The 15,958-nt window shown below is 36.6% G+C and overlaps 1 protein-coding gene across 1 annotated transcript; it reads left to right on the top strand.

The window, feature by feature from the left end:
- The first annotated feature begins 709 nt into the window (after positions 1-709).
- Positions 710-4,901, top strand: LOC104229990 (E3 ubiquitin-protein ligase WAV3-like). Its single transcript, XM_009782720.2, has 2 exons — positions 710-1,246; positions 2,548-4,901. The coding sequence occupies exons 1-2, from the start codon at positions 1,013-1,015 to the stop codon at positions 4,486-4,488; spliced, it is 2,175 nt and encodes a 724-aa protein (XP_009781022.1). The 5' UTR covers positions 710-1,012; the 3' UTR covers positions 4,489-4,901.
- Positions 4,902-15,958: the final 11,057 nt, after the last annotated feature.

Genomic DNA, 15,958 nt, shown 5'->3' with positions numbered 1-15,958 from the left:
ATATCATTTTTCCAAAATTTAAACAATTTAGGGTGTGTTTGGTATAACAGAAAATATTTTCTTGGAAAACAAGTAGTAATATTATTCATTGACTTCTCAAGAGCATTTATAAATAATTTAGATATAATAAACATGAAGCCATAAACTTTCAAACCAACAACCTTTCGAACCCACAATTTCACAAACTTTCGAACCGCTAAACTTTCGAACCCGTAAACTTTATAATTTATAAACCCGTAAACGTCCAAACACATAAACCTCCGAACTCATAACTTTGGAACTTGTAAAATTTTGAATCTTTAAGCCAACAAATAAAAAAACTAAAACTGGAAAATATATTTAAAAAATATTTTGGGGGTTGGGGTGGGGGAGGGGAGGGAGGGGGAGGAGGGGGGGGCAGAAAAATGAAAAAAAAAACAGAAATTTAAAATTATAAAAAAAGTAAAACAAAAACTTTTACGGGGTGAGGGTGGGTGATGCAGAAAAACGAAAAAACAGAAATTTGAAATTGAAAAAAAAAGGTAAAAAATAATTTTTTTTTGGGGGTGGTGTGGTGTGGAGATAGATGCAACAAAGATTTTACAAAGGGAGAGGAATACTAGAGTCTAGTGGTGTGGTATCTTTTAGGAGGTACTTTTTACAAATATCAATAAACCAAAAGTCAAAAAGACCAACCACACACAAATCTACAAAAGATACAAACAAACAGCCAAACAGGTCAGCTCTGTGGTCCTACTCCACTCTCAGCAATCACCTTATTAATCTCCATATTACTCCTCCTCCTTCCTTTACTCTTTCATTTCCCAATTTCACATATGGCCACCTAAAGAACACAATACAAACAAAACAAACACTTATTTTTTTTTCAAGAATGGTAAGCAAATGGTAAAGGGGCCTTTTTTGTTTTAGCAGTGAAAAAGGAGACCTTTTTTGTTTCTTTTGGTGAAACCCCATATTAAAAAGAGCTGATTCTTGAATTTCTGATAAGGGGTTTTAGTAGTTTCGTTTCAAAATGGTAAGTAAATGGGGGAAAGTGAAATTGGCTCTTGGTTTGAATCTTTGTGCTTATATTCCCAAAGGAACAGTGGATGATAATGATGACAGTGGCAGTTCAACAGTTTCTGAGTCAGAAAGAAATTCCGGCGCCGCCCTTTTGTCGCCGGCGATGGCTGATTGGGACATTGCTCCGGCGACTCCAAGGTCACATGGGTTAAAGCTGTCGAAGAGCTTAAGTAGATCTTCTAAGGTTTGTTTTCCTTTTTTTTTTTTTTAAATAATTCCTTCTTTTTTTTTCCTTTATCTTTTGTATGGCTATACTAGTGATTGTAGCTGAGGAAAGCTGTGAGCTTGGAAAAAGAGGTTTTAATGAAGAAAATTTCTAATACTAGTGTTTGTTTGGTGAGGAAAACACGAATTAGCAAGTTAGCATTAGGATTCACGGTTGTGGCCTAGTGGTCAATGAAGTCGGAAGAGAACGTTAGTTCTGGATTGAAATTCCTCTAGAGGCAAAGAGAAAACATTAGGTGATTTCTTTCTGGGTGGGCAGATTTACTCGGTACATGTGCTAGCAGAGGTAGCAGGTACTCTGAGGAAGAATTGGGATGGACTGGACACCACCGTCATCAGAAAAAGAAAAAGAAAATTTGGGTCTTTCATCAATATATGAAGTGTTTGGTGGGAAAGGAACTACTAAAGGGGAATGAAATGGGTGGAAAACTCCGAAACTTTTACACCTCTAGTTATTTGGTGATAATTTTGTTATTATTCCATTGAAGTTTGAATTTGCAATGGTTTAGTCTATTGTTTAATTTCTGCTTCTGCTGTTGCTATATGTTTATGCAAATTGTTTGAAATTACTGACTCGAGAATCAGTTCTCATTTTTGTTTTTAAACTCTTCTTGCTTTTGAAGTAGAGAGCAAAGTAGATCACATCCAAACGTTTGTTCTGTTATTAGCCACAATAGTTCTTTTCAGGACCATTGTCATCTTTACTCGTTCAGGCGATTTAAGCTTTGTTCTTTTCATCACTTTAGAGAGGAAACAACTTTTTCAGCAGCGTTTGTTGAAAATTCTTTATTTTGTAAACATGTATTCGTATTTGTGTGTTTGTCACCAACATGACCTCTTGTTCTTAACTTCTTTGAGTTTCGATGTTTGTTTTATTTACTTACTCTTCCATCATTATCTTGATCACAAATTATGCCTGGTACATATTTATTTGTTATTGCACAATTTGATCTTTCCAATTGAAAGCCGTTTGATTTATCTTTTTCTGCTAAATCTTCTGTTTCTTCCTCTATGTTCTATCTTGGATCATTGACTTAGCCGTGAGATTTCCTATTTTTGGTCAGTTGATTGACTGCAGAAGAAAACGAAAGTTCCCTTTCTTCAACTGTCAGTCTTCAGTATTGGTATTTGACTGATATGGTCCATCTGCTGGCTTAAATTCATTTGTTTAGATGGAACCTTTTCTTAGATGCATCATATTTCAATCAAATTGGTTTGTTATTCCTTTAGTCACCTGACCAGTTCGTTTTGTACTTTCAGAAAACATGCTCGATATGTTTGGCTTCAATGAAGAGAGGGGACGGTCATGCGATATTCACTGCTGAATGTTCACATTCATTTCACTTCCAGTGTATTGCTTCAAATGTAAAACATGGAAATCAAGTTTGCCCAGTTTGTAGGGCCAAATGGAAAGAAATTCCTCTGCAGTGTCCCAGCCTGGATCCTCCCATTGGGAGGGCTAGAGTCAATCCTGTCGAATGGCCCCAAAATAATGCACTAATGACTGTAATACGTCGTTTACCGACAACCCGCCCAACTGCCAATCGGCATATTTCCCCATTATTTCAGGCTCCTGAGCCAGCCGTCTTTGATGATGATGAATCTTTGGGTAATCAACTCAACTCTACTGAGGAAAGTGCTTCAGATAACAGTTCGATAAATGGTTGTGGCAACAGGAAAGTGAAGATTGAAAATTACCCAGAGGTTCTGGCAATCTCAGGGTCTAGTGCTTCAGATAACTTCACTGTGTTAGTCCAGCTGAAGGCTCCTGGTTCAGTTTCAGCACAAGATCCAAGTGGAAACCAGGTAAATTTGTCCCAGGTTTCCCAAACGCCTCGTGCCTCTGTTGACCTTGTCACCGTTCTTGACATCAGTGGAAGTATGGCTGGCACTAAACTTGCACTACTAAAACGGGCTATGGGTTTTGTGATACAGAATCTTGGTCCCAATGATAGGCTGGCAGTAATTGCCTTCTCTTCGACGGCTCGCCGCCTCTTCCCTCTTCGTAGGATGTCCGAAACAGGACGGCAGCAAGCACTGCAAGCCGTAAACTCCCTAGTTGCAAATGGAGGGACAAATATTGCTGAAGGCCTGAGAAAGGGTGCCAAGATAATGGAAGATCGTAGGGGAAAGAATGCAGTTGCTAGTATAATACTGTTGTCTGATGGTCAAGATACATATACAGTCAGTAGTAATTCTGGTAGTAGTCGGCAGCAACCTAACTACAAGTTGCTTCTGCCTTTGTCCATTCATGGTGGAAATAGTTCAGGGATTAAAATACCGGTACATGCTTTTGGGTTTGGTGCCGATCATGATGCTTCATCAATGCATTCGATATCAGAGATTTCAGGAGGAACATTTTCTTTTATTGAGACAGAAGGCGTCATACAAGACGCTTTTGCTCAATGCATTGGAGGCCTTCTCAGTGTTGTAGTGAAGGAGCTTCAGGTAAGCATTGAGTGTCTTCACCCGGATGTCTACCTTAGCTCTTTAAAGGCAGGAAGCTATCCAAACCGCTTAATGTCTGGCGGACGCATGGGAACAATTGATGTTGGGGATTTATATGCTGATGAAGAACGAGATTTCCTGGTTTCGATCAATATCCCCACTGAATCTTCTTGTGCAGAAACATCATTGTTAAAGGTTAAGTGTGTATATGTGGATCCTTTCACAAAAGAAAAGGTTTCCGTCAGAAGTGAAGATCTTACGATCAAGAGACCTGAAAAGGCTGGACAAGAGAGTGTTTTGATTGAAGTGGACAGGCAGCAGAACAGGCTCCAAGCAGCTGAGGCAATGGCACAAGCACGAGCAGCTGCTGAGAAAGGAGACCTGGTTGGCGCGACTTCCATCCTCGAGAACTGCAGAAGGTTGTTGTCAGAGTCAGAGTCTGCTAAATCTCATGATCGGCTTTGTGTCGCGCTTGATGCTGAGCTCAAGGAGATGCAGGAGAGGATGGCAAGCAGACATGTATACGAAGCATCAGGAAGGGCATATATCTTATCAGGGCTGAGCTCACACTCGTGGCAGAGAGCAACAACACGAGGTGACTCTACAGACGGTTCAAGTCTTGTCCAAGCGTACCAAACCCCTTCCATGGTCGATATGGTAACTCGCTCTCAGGCTACATTACTCGGAAGCCCTTCAGCTCAAAGACATGTTCGGCCAGGGTGGTCATTTGCATCACAACCAAAGCCTAGGTAACAGTTACATAACCAAAACCGAAGATGTCACTTCTGCTGCTCTTTAAGTCCTTCCTCTTTCTATTACTAATAGCCTTCGGTGTGGAGTGGAGTAAAAGGAAGGATGAGAAGTTTTTGAATATCCGTATATTGATGTCTATGCTTGTAAAGGAATAAACTTCGGCCAAAGGGAATCGGTGAAACGTGCAATATAGTTTTGGGAAATGGTATGTAAGGGCAGACTAGTTAGATTCTTGTGACTTCATTTTTGTCCTTTTTTTTGGGTGTTTTTTGACTTCATGTTGTTGGGGGTGATGTATATAATGTGAGATGTCATATATCTCTGGATTAAAGGTTATAAGTTTGTAACTGTGGGATTTACTCAGAGAACTGTCATTTATGTATAAAATCCTGCAAAGTGATTCTTTCCCTTGACTTTCTTGATTATTCCCTCTGCTTGCCTTTTCTTTTAAATTTCATTCAAGAAGCTTTTGCAGTTTTGCAAAAGGCAGTTGAAAAATGAAAATAGAATCAGCAGTGATTGACTTCATGAATTAAATTGTTCATCTAGTTTAGGGTCAAAGACGACAACAACAACAACAATCCAATATAATCCCACCAGTGGAGATTGGGGTGGATAGTGTATACGCAGACCTTATCTTTGTTCTGTGGTAGAGAGGTTGTTTCCAATAGAATCTTGGCATCTCTCTCTTCAAAAACTCCCCACCTTGCTCTTGGGGTGACTCGAACTCACAACGTCTTGGTTGGAATCACTAGAGCAATCCCATCTTGTCTATTTAGGGTCAAAGAATAAACATGAAAAGGTCTTTTCATGCTTTTATGTCTTATTTTAATTCCTTTTCACATTGCTGTGGGGTGGGGAAAAAGGGGTAACTTTTATTTTGAACTTGATTCTCCCTTGTAGAAGATAAGTTACATCTGTGAGACTGCTGACTGCATGGTCTATAAGGAAGGGGAAAAAAAGAAGGTGAAAAGCTACTGGACAAAGTAGGAAAATTTTGTTGGCCGAGTCCCATAAGACTTTATTTCAGATTTTGAACCCCCTATTTAATTTTTATTTACTTTTTTTGCTCAAGAAAATGCTAACTGGCGGGGGGGGGGGGGGGGTTAAAATGTGTTTGCCCATGAAATTTTATAGATTTTTTGAAAATGAGTTTTTCAAAAATCACTTTTTAAAATTTTCAGAAAAAACTTTTTTCCCCACTAACAAAACTGTAACATTTTTTCAAGTGAAATACATGTTCAAATAATTTCAAATTCCAAATACCATTTTTCAACTTAAATCCAGATACCAATTTTTTTTCTTTTCAAAAATTATAATTTTTTGTTCAAACGCCTACTAAGTTTGGTCGGGAGCCGTTTTGAATTTCAAAAAACTTCTGGGGCAAACTTAAAACATAGTAATAAATAAGGTCAAATTTTGGCTCCAAACCAAACAGAACCTAAACGGCTATTCTCTTTGGCGATTCTCCCTTTTTCTAACAGAAAAATTCTGGTTTTTCAAGATCATGTAAGTTTGGAATGAAATTTAACATCATAATCACGATAAGCAGTGACTAGAAGTAATTTGTTGAAGTTTCACTGTTTTCCGGTGTGATTTTAAGCCTTTTACACTCGAAGAGATATACAAGTGTGGAGCTCTAATTTTTTTTCATTTTTCTGAATTTTTGTTGTTCAATGTACGTTTATGCGTTATTTTTTTCTACTTATTTGCACACTTTTTGTCTCCAATGTGCATAACAATCATGGCAAGAACGAAAAACAAAATTAAACGGGATGAAATTGGAGATGAAAATAGTATCAGAAACAGCATATCGGGCAAGAGCAACAGACATTCAAGGAATAATCAGAAAAAATCGAGATTAGATGTCGAAGAAATAGATATTTTTTCTCCGTTGGCTGAGTTTAGTAATAAACGCAAAAAGATTATTAATACACTGATAAAAGAAGAAAATGATGCTGTTGAACCAGCTAGACCTCATAACAGAGTTTAAAATTAGTTGTTTTGGCCACTTTGTGAAACTGACAAAATAATGATTTAGATTCAGTGGTCAAATGGTTCATTCTCTTCTTCTTCGTTAAGTTAGAAACATGGGCGTACGCAGAAATTTTGTAAGCGGTGTCGAAAATTATAGAAGAATAGGAATAAATAACTTTAATTATTATACTTCTAAACAAGAAATAGCCTTAATCTATTGGCTTTGTTGAGTCATAAGTTAAAAATGATTGTGAGTTCAATTCTATTTAATCAAAAATTTTAACCACAGAGGCTCATGCTAGTTGAGATTCGAACTTGACCTCTTAGAGCAAAATCAAGTACATAACCGAAGCGCCAAGAGACAATATGTGTTAAGTGGTATTATTTTTTCTACTTATCCACTTCTTCACACTACTAATAATATATATTTAGCAGAATTTTCCGATGAAACAATATTGCATGATACCACTTCGTTAAACATGCATCCGCCACTGGTTAGAAAGTAGAGGGAGTGCCCTGTTGTTTTGGGATGAGGGAGTATGCATTGATAACAAGATTGAATTTTCCAAGGAGAAGAAGATATTAAAGATCCTGAAGGAACACGTTAATCTAAACACATTAGATAGCGCGTAAATCATAAAACGAGAACTTACTTGTTCTTCGTGAAGCGGAAGCGAAAACAGATGAACCGTGGCTGGAATTACTGGTCGGCGGTGGTTGTCACAGTGCGTTGGAGCAACCCCCAATTCCACAGTCTAAACCCTAACCGAAATTGAGAGAGAAGAGCGTAGAAAAATACTGCAGAGAGTCTTTTTAATGTACACACTAAATGTACTTATATAGGGAATATTAGGGTTAACTAATAACCCTATTGGGCCTTAAAGCACCCCTTATGGATGGACCCAATTTTCCTACATCTCCTACTCACACATAATGAGAATGCTCATCTAGCCTGAGAAACATATTCTCAACTCATCTCCTTAATTATTCATACAGGGAAGTAGACCGTGTGACCAACATACTGTGAGAGCTAAGTGCTATACATCTGTTAGGAGTATATAGCCTCTCATCGAGCGCAAACTTGCAAGTAGATCATAAAGTATGCAGTACCCTAGATCATGTAAATCACATTTGATATAGTCTCAAAATCTCATATATCATTATTTCTTGTATTCTCAATCATAACGCATAAGTTATAATTGGTGCACCAGTGAATACAAATAAATGAGATTCCATCAATGATCTTCCTCTTCTCACGATTCCCTTAACATTAGTATGACTGCTTTTCTAGTTATGCTCCGCTAGACCGAATCTGTGTCCATGGTCTTTTGGAAACACACTAAGATAGCTAACATCACAGTAAGTCTCAAGTTTCTGATCAGAGTCTCTAAGGGTACAAAATCTTGAGCCATCATAAAACTTTGGGTCTCACACAACAATAACTTGAGAATGGACTATGTTAACCCAATTGGTCGACATTAGCACACATGGTATGAAACATGTGCTACAACATTTTCTCCTTTTTCCCAAGGAGCGTATGTCTTTATCTCATAAAGAATGTTGTACAAATGATATTTAGATGCCATAAGTATCTAAATTTGAGTTCTTTGATCTACAATATCATTTTTAACTCACATCTGGCTCACAAAGTAGATTAGGTGAACATTTTTCACCCTAATGACCTTATGTCATTGTTTAAGCGACATTCTAATTTTAAGCGAATAGCTCTCAAATTATCCTTATGATAATTTTGCTTAAAATCATGTCTCATCTCCTCACATCACTAAGATAAGGAGGTGGTTTCTTGTGTGAGAAGGCCAACCTCATGTCTACTCGATATACTTATAAAAAATGAACAATGAATGTACATAACATTCAACAATAAAAATATGTATATATGTAAATCAACTTTATTGGTAATCAAAGAACATCAGTTTGAGAACACGGGAAAATAAATAACAAAATAAAGTATCTCAGAGTCTACGCAAGCCTTGAGACCTAGTGTGTCTCACAAATGTATCTCTAGACAAAGGCTTGGTCAATGGATATGCTAACATATCTTTTGTAGACACATACTTCACATTCACTACCTTGCGTCTAACCATGTCTCTCGCATAGTTATACTTGATATCTATATGTTTGGTTTTACAATGAAACTTTGGGTCCTTGGTGGAGGATATTGCAGCCTCACTGTCACAGTAGACTAATACTGGTTCAGTATTTTTAGCAATATCTAACAAGTGCTCCAAGAACTTTTTCAACCAAACAACTTCTTGTGCTGCTGATGCGAGAGCCACGTATTCGGCTTCCATTGTAGATAGTGATACATATGATTGTTTCTTACTACTCCATGATATGGCCCCATCACTGAGTAAGAATACATATCTTGAGGTAGACTTCCTCTCGTCTAGATCTCCTCCATGGTCAGCATCACTGTATCCAACTAATCGCAGATCCTTGCCGCCTTGATAACAAAGGGCATAATCAACAGTTCCCTTAAGATATCTCATGATCCTCTTTACTACTTGTCAATGTGCTAAACCTGGGTCGGTCTGATATCTACTTACCAAGCCAACTGCTTGACAGATATCAGGTCTAGTGCATACCATAGCATACATTAGACTTCCGACTGTGCTCCTATAAGGAACTCGACTCATTCTTTCTATCTCTTTAAGAGTCTTAGGACACATCTGACTTCCCAAGGTATGGCCTTTACTGATAGGAGTTTCAACTGGGCTACTATTTTGCATATTAAATCGCTCAAGAACTTTTCTAATGTAATTCTCTTGTGAGAGATACAATAGTTTCTTTGGACGATCTCTTGCAATCTTAGGTGCAAGAATATATGCAGCTTTACCCATATCTTTCATCTCAAATTGGGATGATAACCATGATTTTATCTCAGTTATAAACTCCTTATCATTTCCAGCTATAAGTATGTCATCTACATACAATGTTAAAATCACAAGCTTGTTTCTTGATTTCTTTGTATAAACGCAATGGAATTCATCCATCATGGTAAAACCATTGGATATAAGAACATTTTGAAAGCGTATATACCATTGCCTTGAAGATTGTTTGAGGCCATAAATAGACTTCAAAAGTCTACAAACCTTTTGTTTGTGGCCCTTTTCAATGAAACACTCAGGTTGTTCCATATAGATTTATTCATCTAGTTCTCCATTGAGAAAGACAGTCTTTACATCCATCTGATGTAATTCAAGATCCAGGCTTGCAACAATAGCTAGAGCCAGGCGAACTGAGGTAAATCGTACAGCAGGCGAGAAAGTCTCTTCGTAGTCTATTCCTTTTTGCTGTGTATACCCTTTCACCACCAGTCGAGCCTTAAATCTCTCAACTGTGCCATTAACCTTGAGCTTAATTTTGAGAACCCATTTGATTCCAATTTCTTTGCGTCCTTCAGGGAGGTCAACTAGTTCCCAAACTTTGTTGACTCTCATAGACTCCAATTCATCTTCCATTGCTTTTGTCCATTTATCCTTAGAAGGGCATGAGAGAGCCTCTTTTACATTTTTAGGCTCGTTTTCTTCTTGTAGGAGCATCATAAATAGTTCTCCGTCTTCAACATCAAATCATCGACGGGGAATCTTTTTACGAGAACCACTTCTTACTTGTGATTCATCATTGTTCCCATTTGGATAAATGTTGCTCCCACTCGAATCAAGATCATTCATCCTGCTCCTACTTGGAACAAGATCTGTGACCATCTCGCTCCCACTTGGAACAAAATCCATTTGGTCACTTCCACTAAAAGTAGAAGGATTACTTTCATTCGTATCTGATGATGAAGGAGGTCTTTGATGAGAAACTAATTTATCATCTGCTAAAATTCTCCCACTCGAATGAAGTGATCCTTGTACTTCTTGATCTATTATCTCAAATAAGGTTAGGTCTTGACTTACCTCTCCCTTCTTAGGGAACTCATCCTCTAAGAGTGTGACATCCCGTGATTCAAACTCAGTTACACTCCCACTGTCTTGCTGACCTATAAACACATAACCCTTTAACGTTTCAGAGTATCTTATAAAGATACTTTTCTTTCCTCTAGGGCCCAATTTGCCATATTTGTGAGAGGAATCATGTGTATAGGCAGCACAACCCCAAGATCTTAATACACTTAGGTCGGGTTGTCTTCCAGTCCATAACTCATATGGAGTGGTAGTAACTGATTTTGTAGGCACTCAGTTAAGTACAAAGGTGGCAGTAAGCAACGCATCACCCCAGTAACTAATTGGTAGGTTAGCTTGTGCCATTATTGACCTAACCATTTCTAGGAGCGTTCTGTTTCTTCTCTCTGCAACACCATTTTGTTGAGGATTATTTGGAATAGTCAACTGATGAACTATTCCTTTTTCATCATATAAATTATTAAATTGAGTTGATAAATATTCATGACCACGATCAGTTCGAAGAGCTTTTATCTTCTTGTCTAATTGATTTTTCACTAAGCTCATATAGCTTTTAAAGCAACTTATTGCTTCTGATTTTTGGGAAATCAAATAGACATAACTGAAACGGGTAAAGTCATCAATAAATATGATGAAATAACTTGCTCCATGACTATCCCTAACATTCATAGGCCCACAGATGTCCGAATGGACTAATTGCAAAGGATATTCGGCTCTAGTCGCCTGACCAAAAGGTTTTCTTGCAGATTTTCCAGCTAGACAATTTTCACAAGTGGACAATTCCACATGTTCAATGCTGGAAAACAAACCTTGTTTTGCTAACCTTTGCATTCTTTGTTGGACAATATGACCAAGTCTAGCATGCCATATGTTTACATCACTATTATATTTATGTGAAGAAACAAACATAGAAAAACTAGTATTATTATTAAATGAAACATAATCCAAATCCATAACAATTAAACCTCTGGTCACATGACCAAAACTAAATAAAGTTGAACCAAAAGTCAACTTGGCAGAATTGCTATGACAAAACAAGTCAAATCTTAACTTAAGCAAAACTGAAACTGAAATAACATTCCGGCGAATTGTTGGTGCAAAGAGAACATCGTGTAGTATTGGTCTCGACCACCACGCAGGACTAACTTCTATGTACTAATCCCTTCAACAACAACTTTATTGTTGTTGTCTACATATATCCACTTTGCTCCACGTGAACCTCGCCGAAATTCAACAAAGGCACTGCGTTCCCAGGCTATGTGGCCCGTTGCTCCTGAATCTACAATCCACAAAGGATTAGATTCAGTTAGAAAAACAGAACTAGAAACACAAAGTTCACTAATTCGAGCATTGTGAAATACCTTTCTAGGAGGCTAAGAGCAATCTCTAGCATAGTGACCCTTCTTGTCACAATTATAGCATTTCACTTATCAACTTTCACACGTTTGGGACGCTTGTTCTTGCCTTTTTCAGTCTTTGCTCTTTTAGTAGGCTGAACGTGAGGTGACCCTCTCTTCTTTCCCCAGTTCCTTTTCTTTGAATAACTCTTTGTTTTGGAGGTTGTTGCCATGTGCAACTCAGCTATTGGCTTTGCAGCCTCAAGTCGTTCCTCCTCTAACTCAAGGTGTCTCCGGACATCTTCCAGAGTTGTGATTCGCTCATTATGGGTCAAATGCATTTTCATATGATCCCAAGAACTAGGTAAAGAGCGTATGACAACTTGAATTTGTTGTTCATGAGTCAACACATGACCAATATCTTTCAACTCCCCGATCATATTTGTCATTTGCCTCAGATGTGTTTTCATTGAATGTTCTGGGCGTTTCTTATATGAGTCAAATTTGATCGTTAAAGATCTCAGCCTTGCAGTGGAACATGTACCAAACCTTTCCTCAAAGCATTCCAAAGATCCATAGCTCTTTGGTGATCCTTAAACTCCCTTAGAATGTCATCATCTAAGGTGCTCAACAACGTAATGCGGGCAATGGAGTTCTTTTTCTTCCAACTGTCATAGGCTTCACGCTCACGCCTATGCTGAGCAGTGTTGCCTTCCTCAGGCTCATTCATAACATTGTTGATGGCCTCCAAAGCCTCTTGCTCCTCTAGCACATACTGGACTTTCAAGCTCCAGGTTTCATAATTGTCACCATTGAGGTTCAACCCTTTGTTGAGCTCAGCAACAATGTTTTTCGAAGCAGTAGTCATTCTTTAACAAAATAATAAATTAAATGAGGATCATGTAAAAAAAATAACGCAAGGCACGATGTTCTACACACATACATATTATGACACTAAGTATCAATTGATTAAGTTAATAAATACATATATTAATTATGGAGTCGAAAGTTCACTATGTTCCCAATCATTGTCCAAGAATTAAAATATCATGAAAATTAACCTATTCAATTATCTAGCTAAGCATCTTAGTCATGTTTAAAACAACATAATTATCTAATCAGGATTTTACAATCCAATGTGGATCATAAGTTAACAAATAACATATATTAGCATGTAAATAGAATTAATGTCAAACTAATTAACATTTATTACATGCTATTCAAATTCACATAAAATTTATTTTAATGTTAAACTAATTAACATATTAAACAAATTAACAAGTATTGCTTATATTAAACTAATTAATATTTATATCATTCTCAACAAATTAATATAAAGCATGTGCTTGACTAATTAACAAAAGTAATGTCAAAAATAATTAACATTTCAAGCATGTTAAACAAATTAACAAATAAATTTAATGTTAAACAAATTAACATCTCAAGCAATTGGGATAATAAAACAATTATAGTTTCATTAAAAGAATACAAATACTAAATTTATATTCTGAAAATTAAGTCATATGACTAATTTTCGAAATAAAAAAAATAACAGAAGTTAATTTGAATTTTATTTAAGCCATTAGCCCAAAATAAAACTAAACAAGATAAAGTGGGCCTTAAGCCCATAATAAAAAATCTGCCAACTAGAGAAAGAAGCCCAGCTATATCATTCTCAAATCCCTATTGTTTTAAGTAGGAAATTTACACCCTATAGAAAAGCTTAGTACCCTATTTATTTTAAATAAATATCATTTTAAAAAATTATATTATATAGCTACCTTTTACCCTTTATAACAAAATATCTAATTATAGTTATATCCTACACTTAAGGCACCATATACGCTAATTAATATTTCTCTCTCTCCTTTTTCAGATTTTCTCTCATATAATCACGGTAAATTTCACAAACCACATTCTCTCTCTTTTTGCATACACTTTACTCTATTCTCCCACAAAACCACGATTGTTGCCTCTGTTCATTGCCCTAGTGGTTATAGCAGAGATTTCTTTTCTGGTTCGACTCGACGTGGCTGAAAAAGCCCATTTCTGGTTCGTTGCCCGAATGTGAAAATCTTGGATTTTTTTTTGGCTCTCTAAAATGGGTATGCAGGTAGCTACTGGAAAGTGAGAAAATCTGAACTTGGATTGGTTATTCTTGGATAAATAAAGATAAGAGAGTTTGATCCAAGATTTTGATCATGACTTCGTACCTGGGTATTTTTGGATAAATACAAATGAAAATCTGAACTTGGATTGGTGAGTTTGATCATGGCTTCGTACCTGGGAGTTGCGAGGAGTGGTACAAAAGCTACGATGGTACTGATGTGTCAAAAGCAATGTACAAGATGCGTGGGAATAGTGAGATTCAGGGTTTTTGCTCGATGGCGGACTCGTCGGAAATTAGGGTTTGTTCTTGAACAAAGACGACGGATTTTGGGGCTGAGCAACTTGTTTTTCTGTTAATATATTTCAATGCATTTTCAACGTATCATGCTGTATTTTCATGTATTTCATTGTATTCATTGTCTTTTTTTTTCATTGTAATTCAATGTATTTCATTGTATTCCATGTATTTCATTGAATTTACTGTCTTTTTTTCATTGTATTTCAATGTATCCCGTTGTATTCTATGTATTTCATTGTATTCACTGTCTCGCTATATGCCATGAATGTATTCATATGTTTTTTTAATTAATATATTTATGTATTCAGATGTATTATATAATTTCTCTGAAGATTGCTATATTTTTGGTGTATTTTTCGGTCGAGAATCTTTTTAATAACTGAAAATACAAAATTTGTGTGTTATAATTGAGTTTGTTGAGTTATATTAGGAGTCTATTATGTTAATTGATTTACTTTCCGTTTTAAAAGCAGTGTAATCCCCTATTTCACGCCGTGAATACAGTCGAATACAATAATCTGTCAAACTGTAATCCCACATTTTACTTCATGAATACAGTCGAATACACTCGAATACAACAACTGATTAGCTGGATTTCCCTGATTCACGCCTATTTTTGCTACTGTATTTATGAATACAATAGCTTAAATGCATCAAATACATCTTATAACCACAGAAAATGTATCTATAATCCGTAATATAGCAAATGTTATCTATGGATAACTAATTACTACTAAAAGGTAATACTTTATGAAAATTTGTCAAGGGTATGAAAAACATATACTTTCTTTTATAGCCGCTGCATCTGTCTACTACTCTACCCCCCTTCTTCTTTTTTTCCAATTATTACAGATTCTATGAGAGACGCCGCCATAAGAGCATCGAGTTCTATCTCTATTTGGAGATTTGATAAGTGAAGCCATTGCTTCATCTCCTTTCTTTTCTTTCTATCAGCCGCTATACACGTTTCTGAAGACTCCTTCTTCCATTTTTTTTTTTTTTTTTTTTAATTTCAAAAATTGGAATAGTGAGATCTTAATTCATCTTCCTTTATTCTTAGTCGTTGCAGCAATGGAGTACAAAACTCCATTTTTTTAAGCAGAAAAAAAAGAACTTTACTTCTCTTCTTCTCTGTTTTACAAAAAAAACATAACATGCTGGACGTCTCTGAGAAGGCAGCCACCAATCGCGGCAGCGAAACTCAGGCGGCTACGGGACAGTACTGTTACATTAGAAATTGATTCCCCTTGATAGATTTGTTCTTGTAGAACCAAAATAAACTGATCCTTATTTTTAATAATAAGTTTCAGCTATATAAAAATCGATTAACACCAGATTTAACAAAAAGTTACAAACATTGATAATCACAAATCAGTATTGAAGCCTTATCACACTGATTTAAAAGTTATACTTAAAAACAGCGTAGATAAAATTTATATGCATTCCAATTGCACACAATAAAACAGATACACATATTTGTTTTACACAAAGGACAGAACAATCTTTTATTCCTCCGAACCAGAATGCCAGCCTGTGGCTCTGATACCAATGAAGTAACACGTTAATCTAAACACATTAGAACGTAAATCGTAAAACGAGAACTTCTTCGTGAAGCGGAAGCGAAAACGGATGAATCGTGGTTAAAATTACTGATCGGCGGTGGTTGTCACGGTGTGTTGGAGCAACCCTAATCGAAATTGAGAGAGAAGAGCTTAGAAAAATCCTGCAAAGAGTCTTTTTAATGTACACACTAAAAGAGGAGAGAAACTAGAGAAGTTTGTTGAAATTTCAGAGGCAAGAACCCCAAATGCTCACTGAAT

This window comes from Nicotiana sylvestris, chromosome 5, assembly GCF_000393655.2.
Source record: "Nicotiana sylvestris chromosome 5, ASM39365v2, whole genome shotgun sequence".
NCBI classification, from domain to species: domain Eukaryota; kingdom Viridiplantae; phylum Streptophyta; class Magnoliopsida; order Solanales; family Solanaceae; genus Nicotiana; species Nicotiana sylvestris.
The sequence above is the reverse complement of the archived record's forward strand: the minus strand, read 5'-3'. Positions and strand labels throughout refer to the sequence as shown.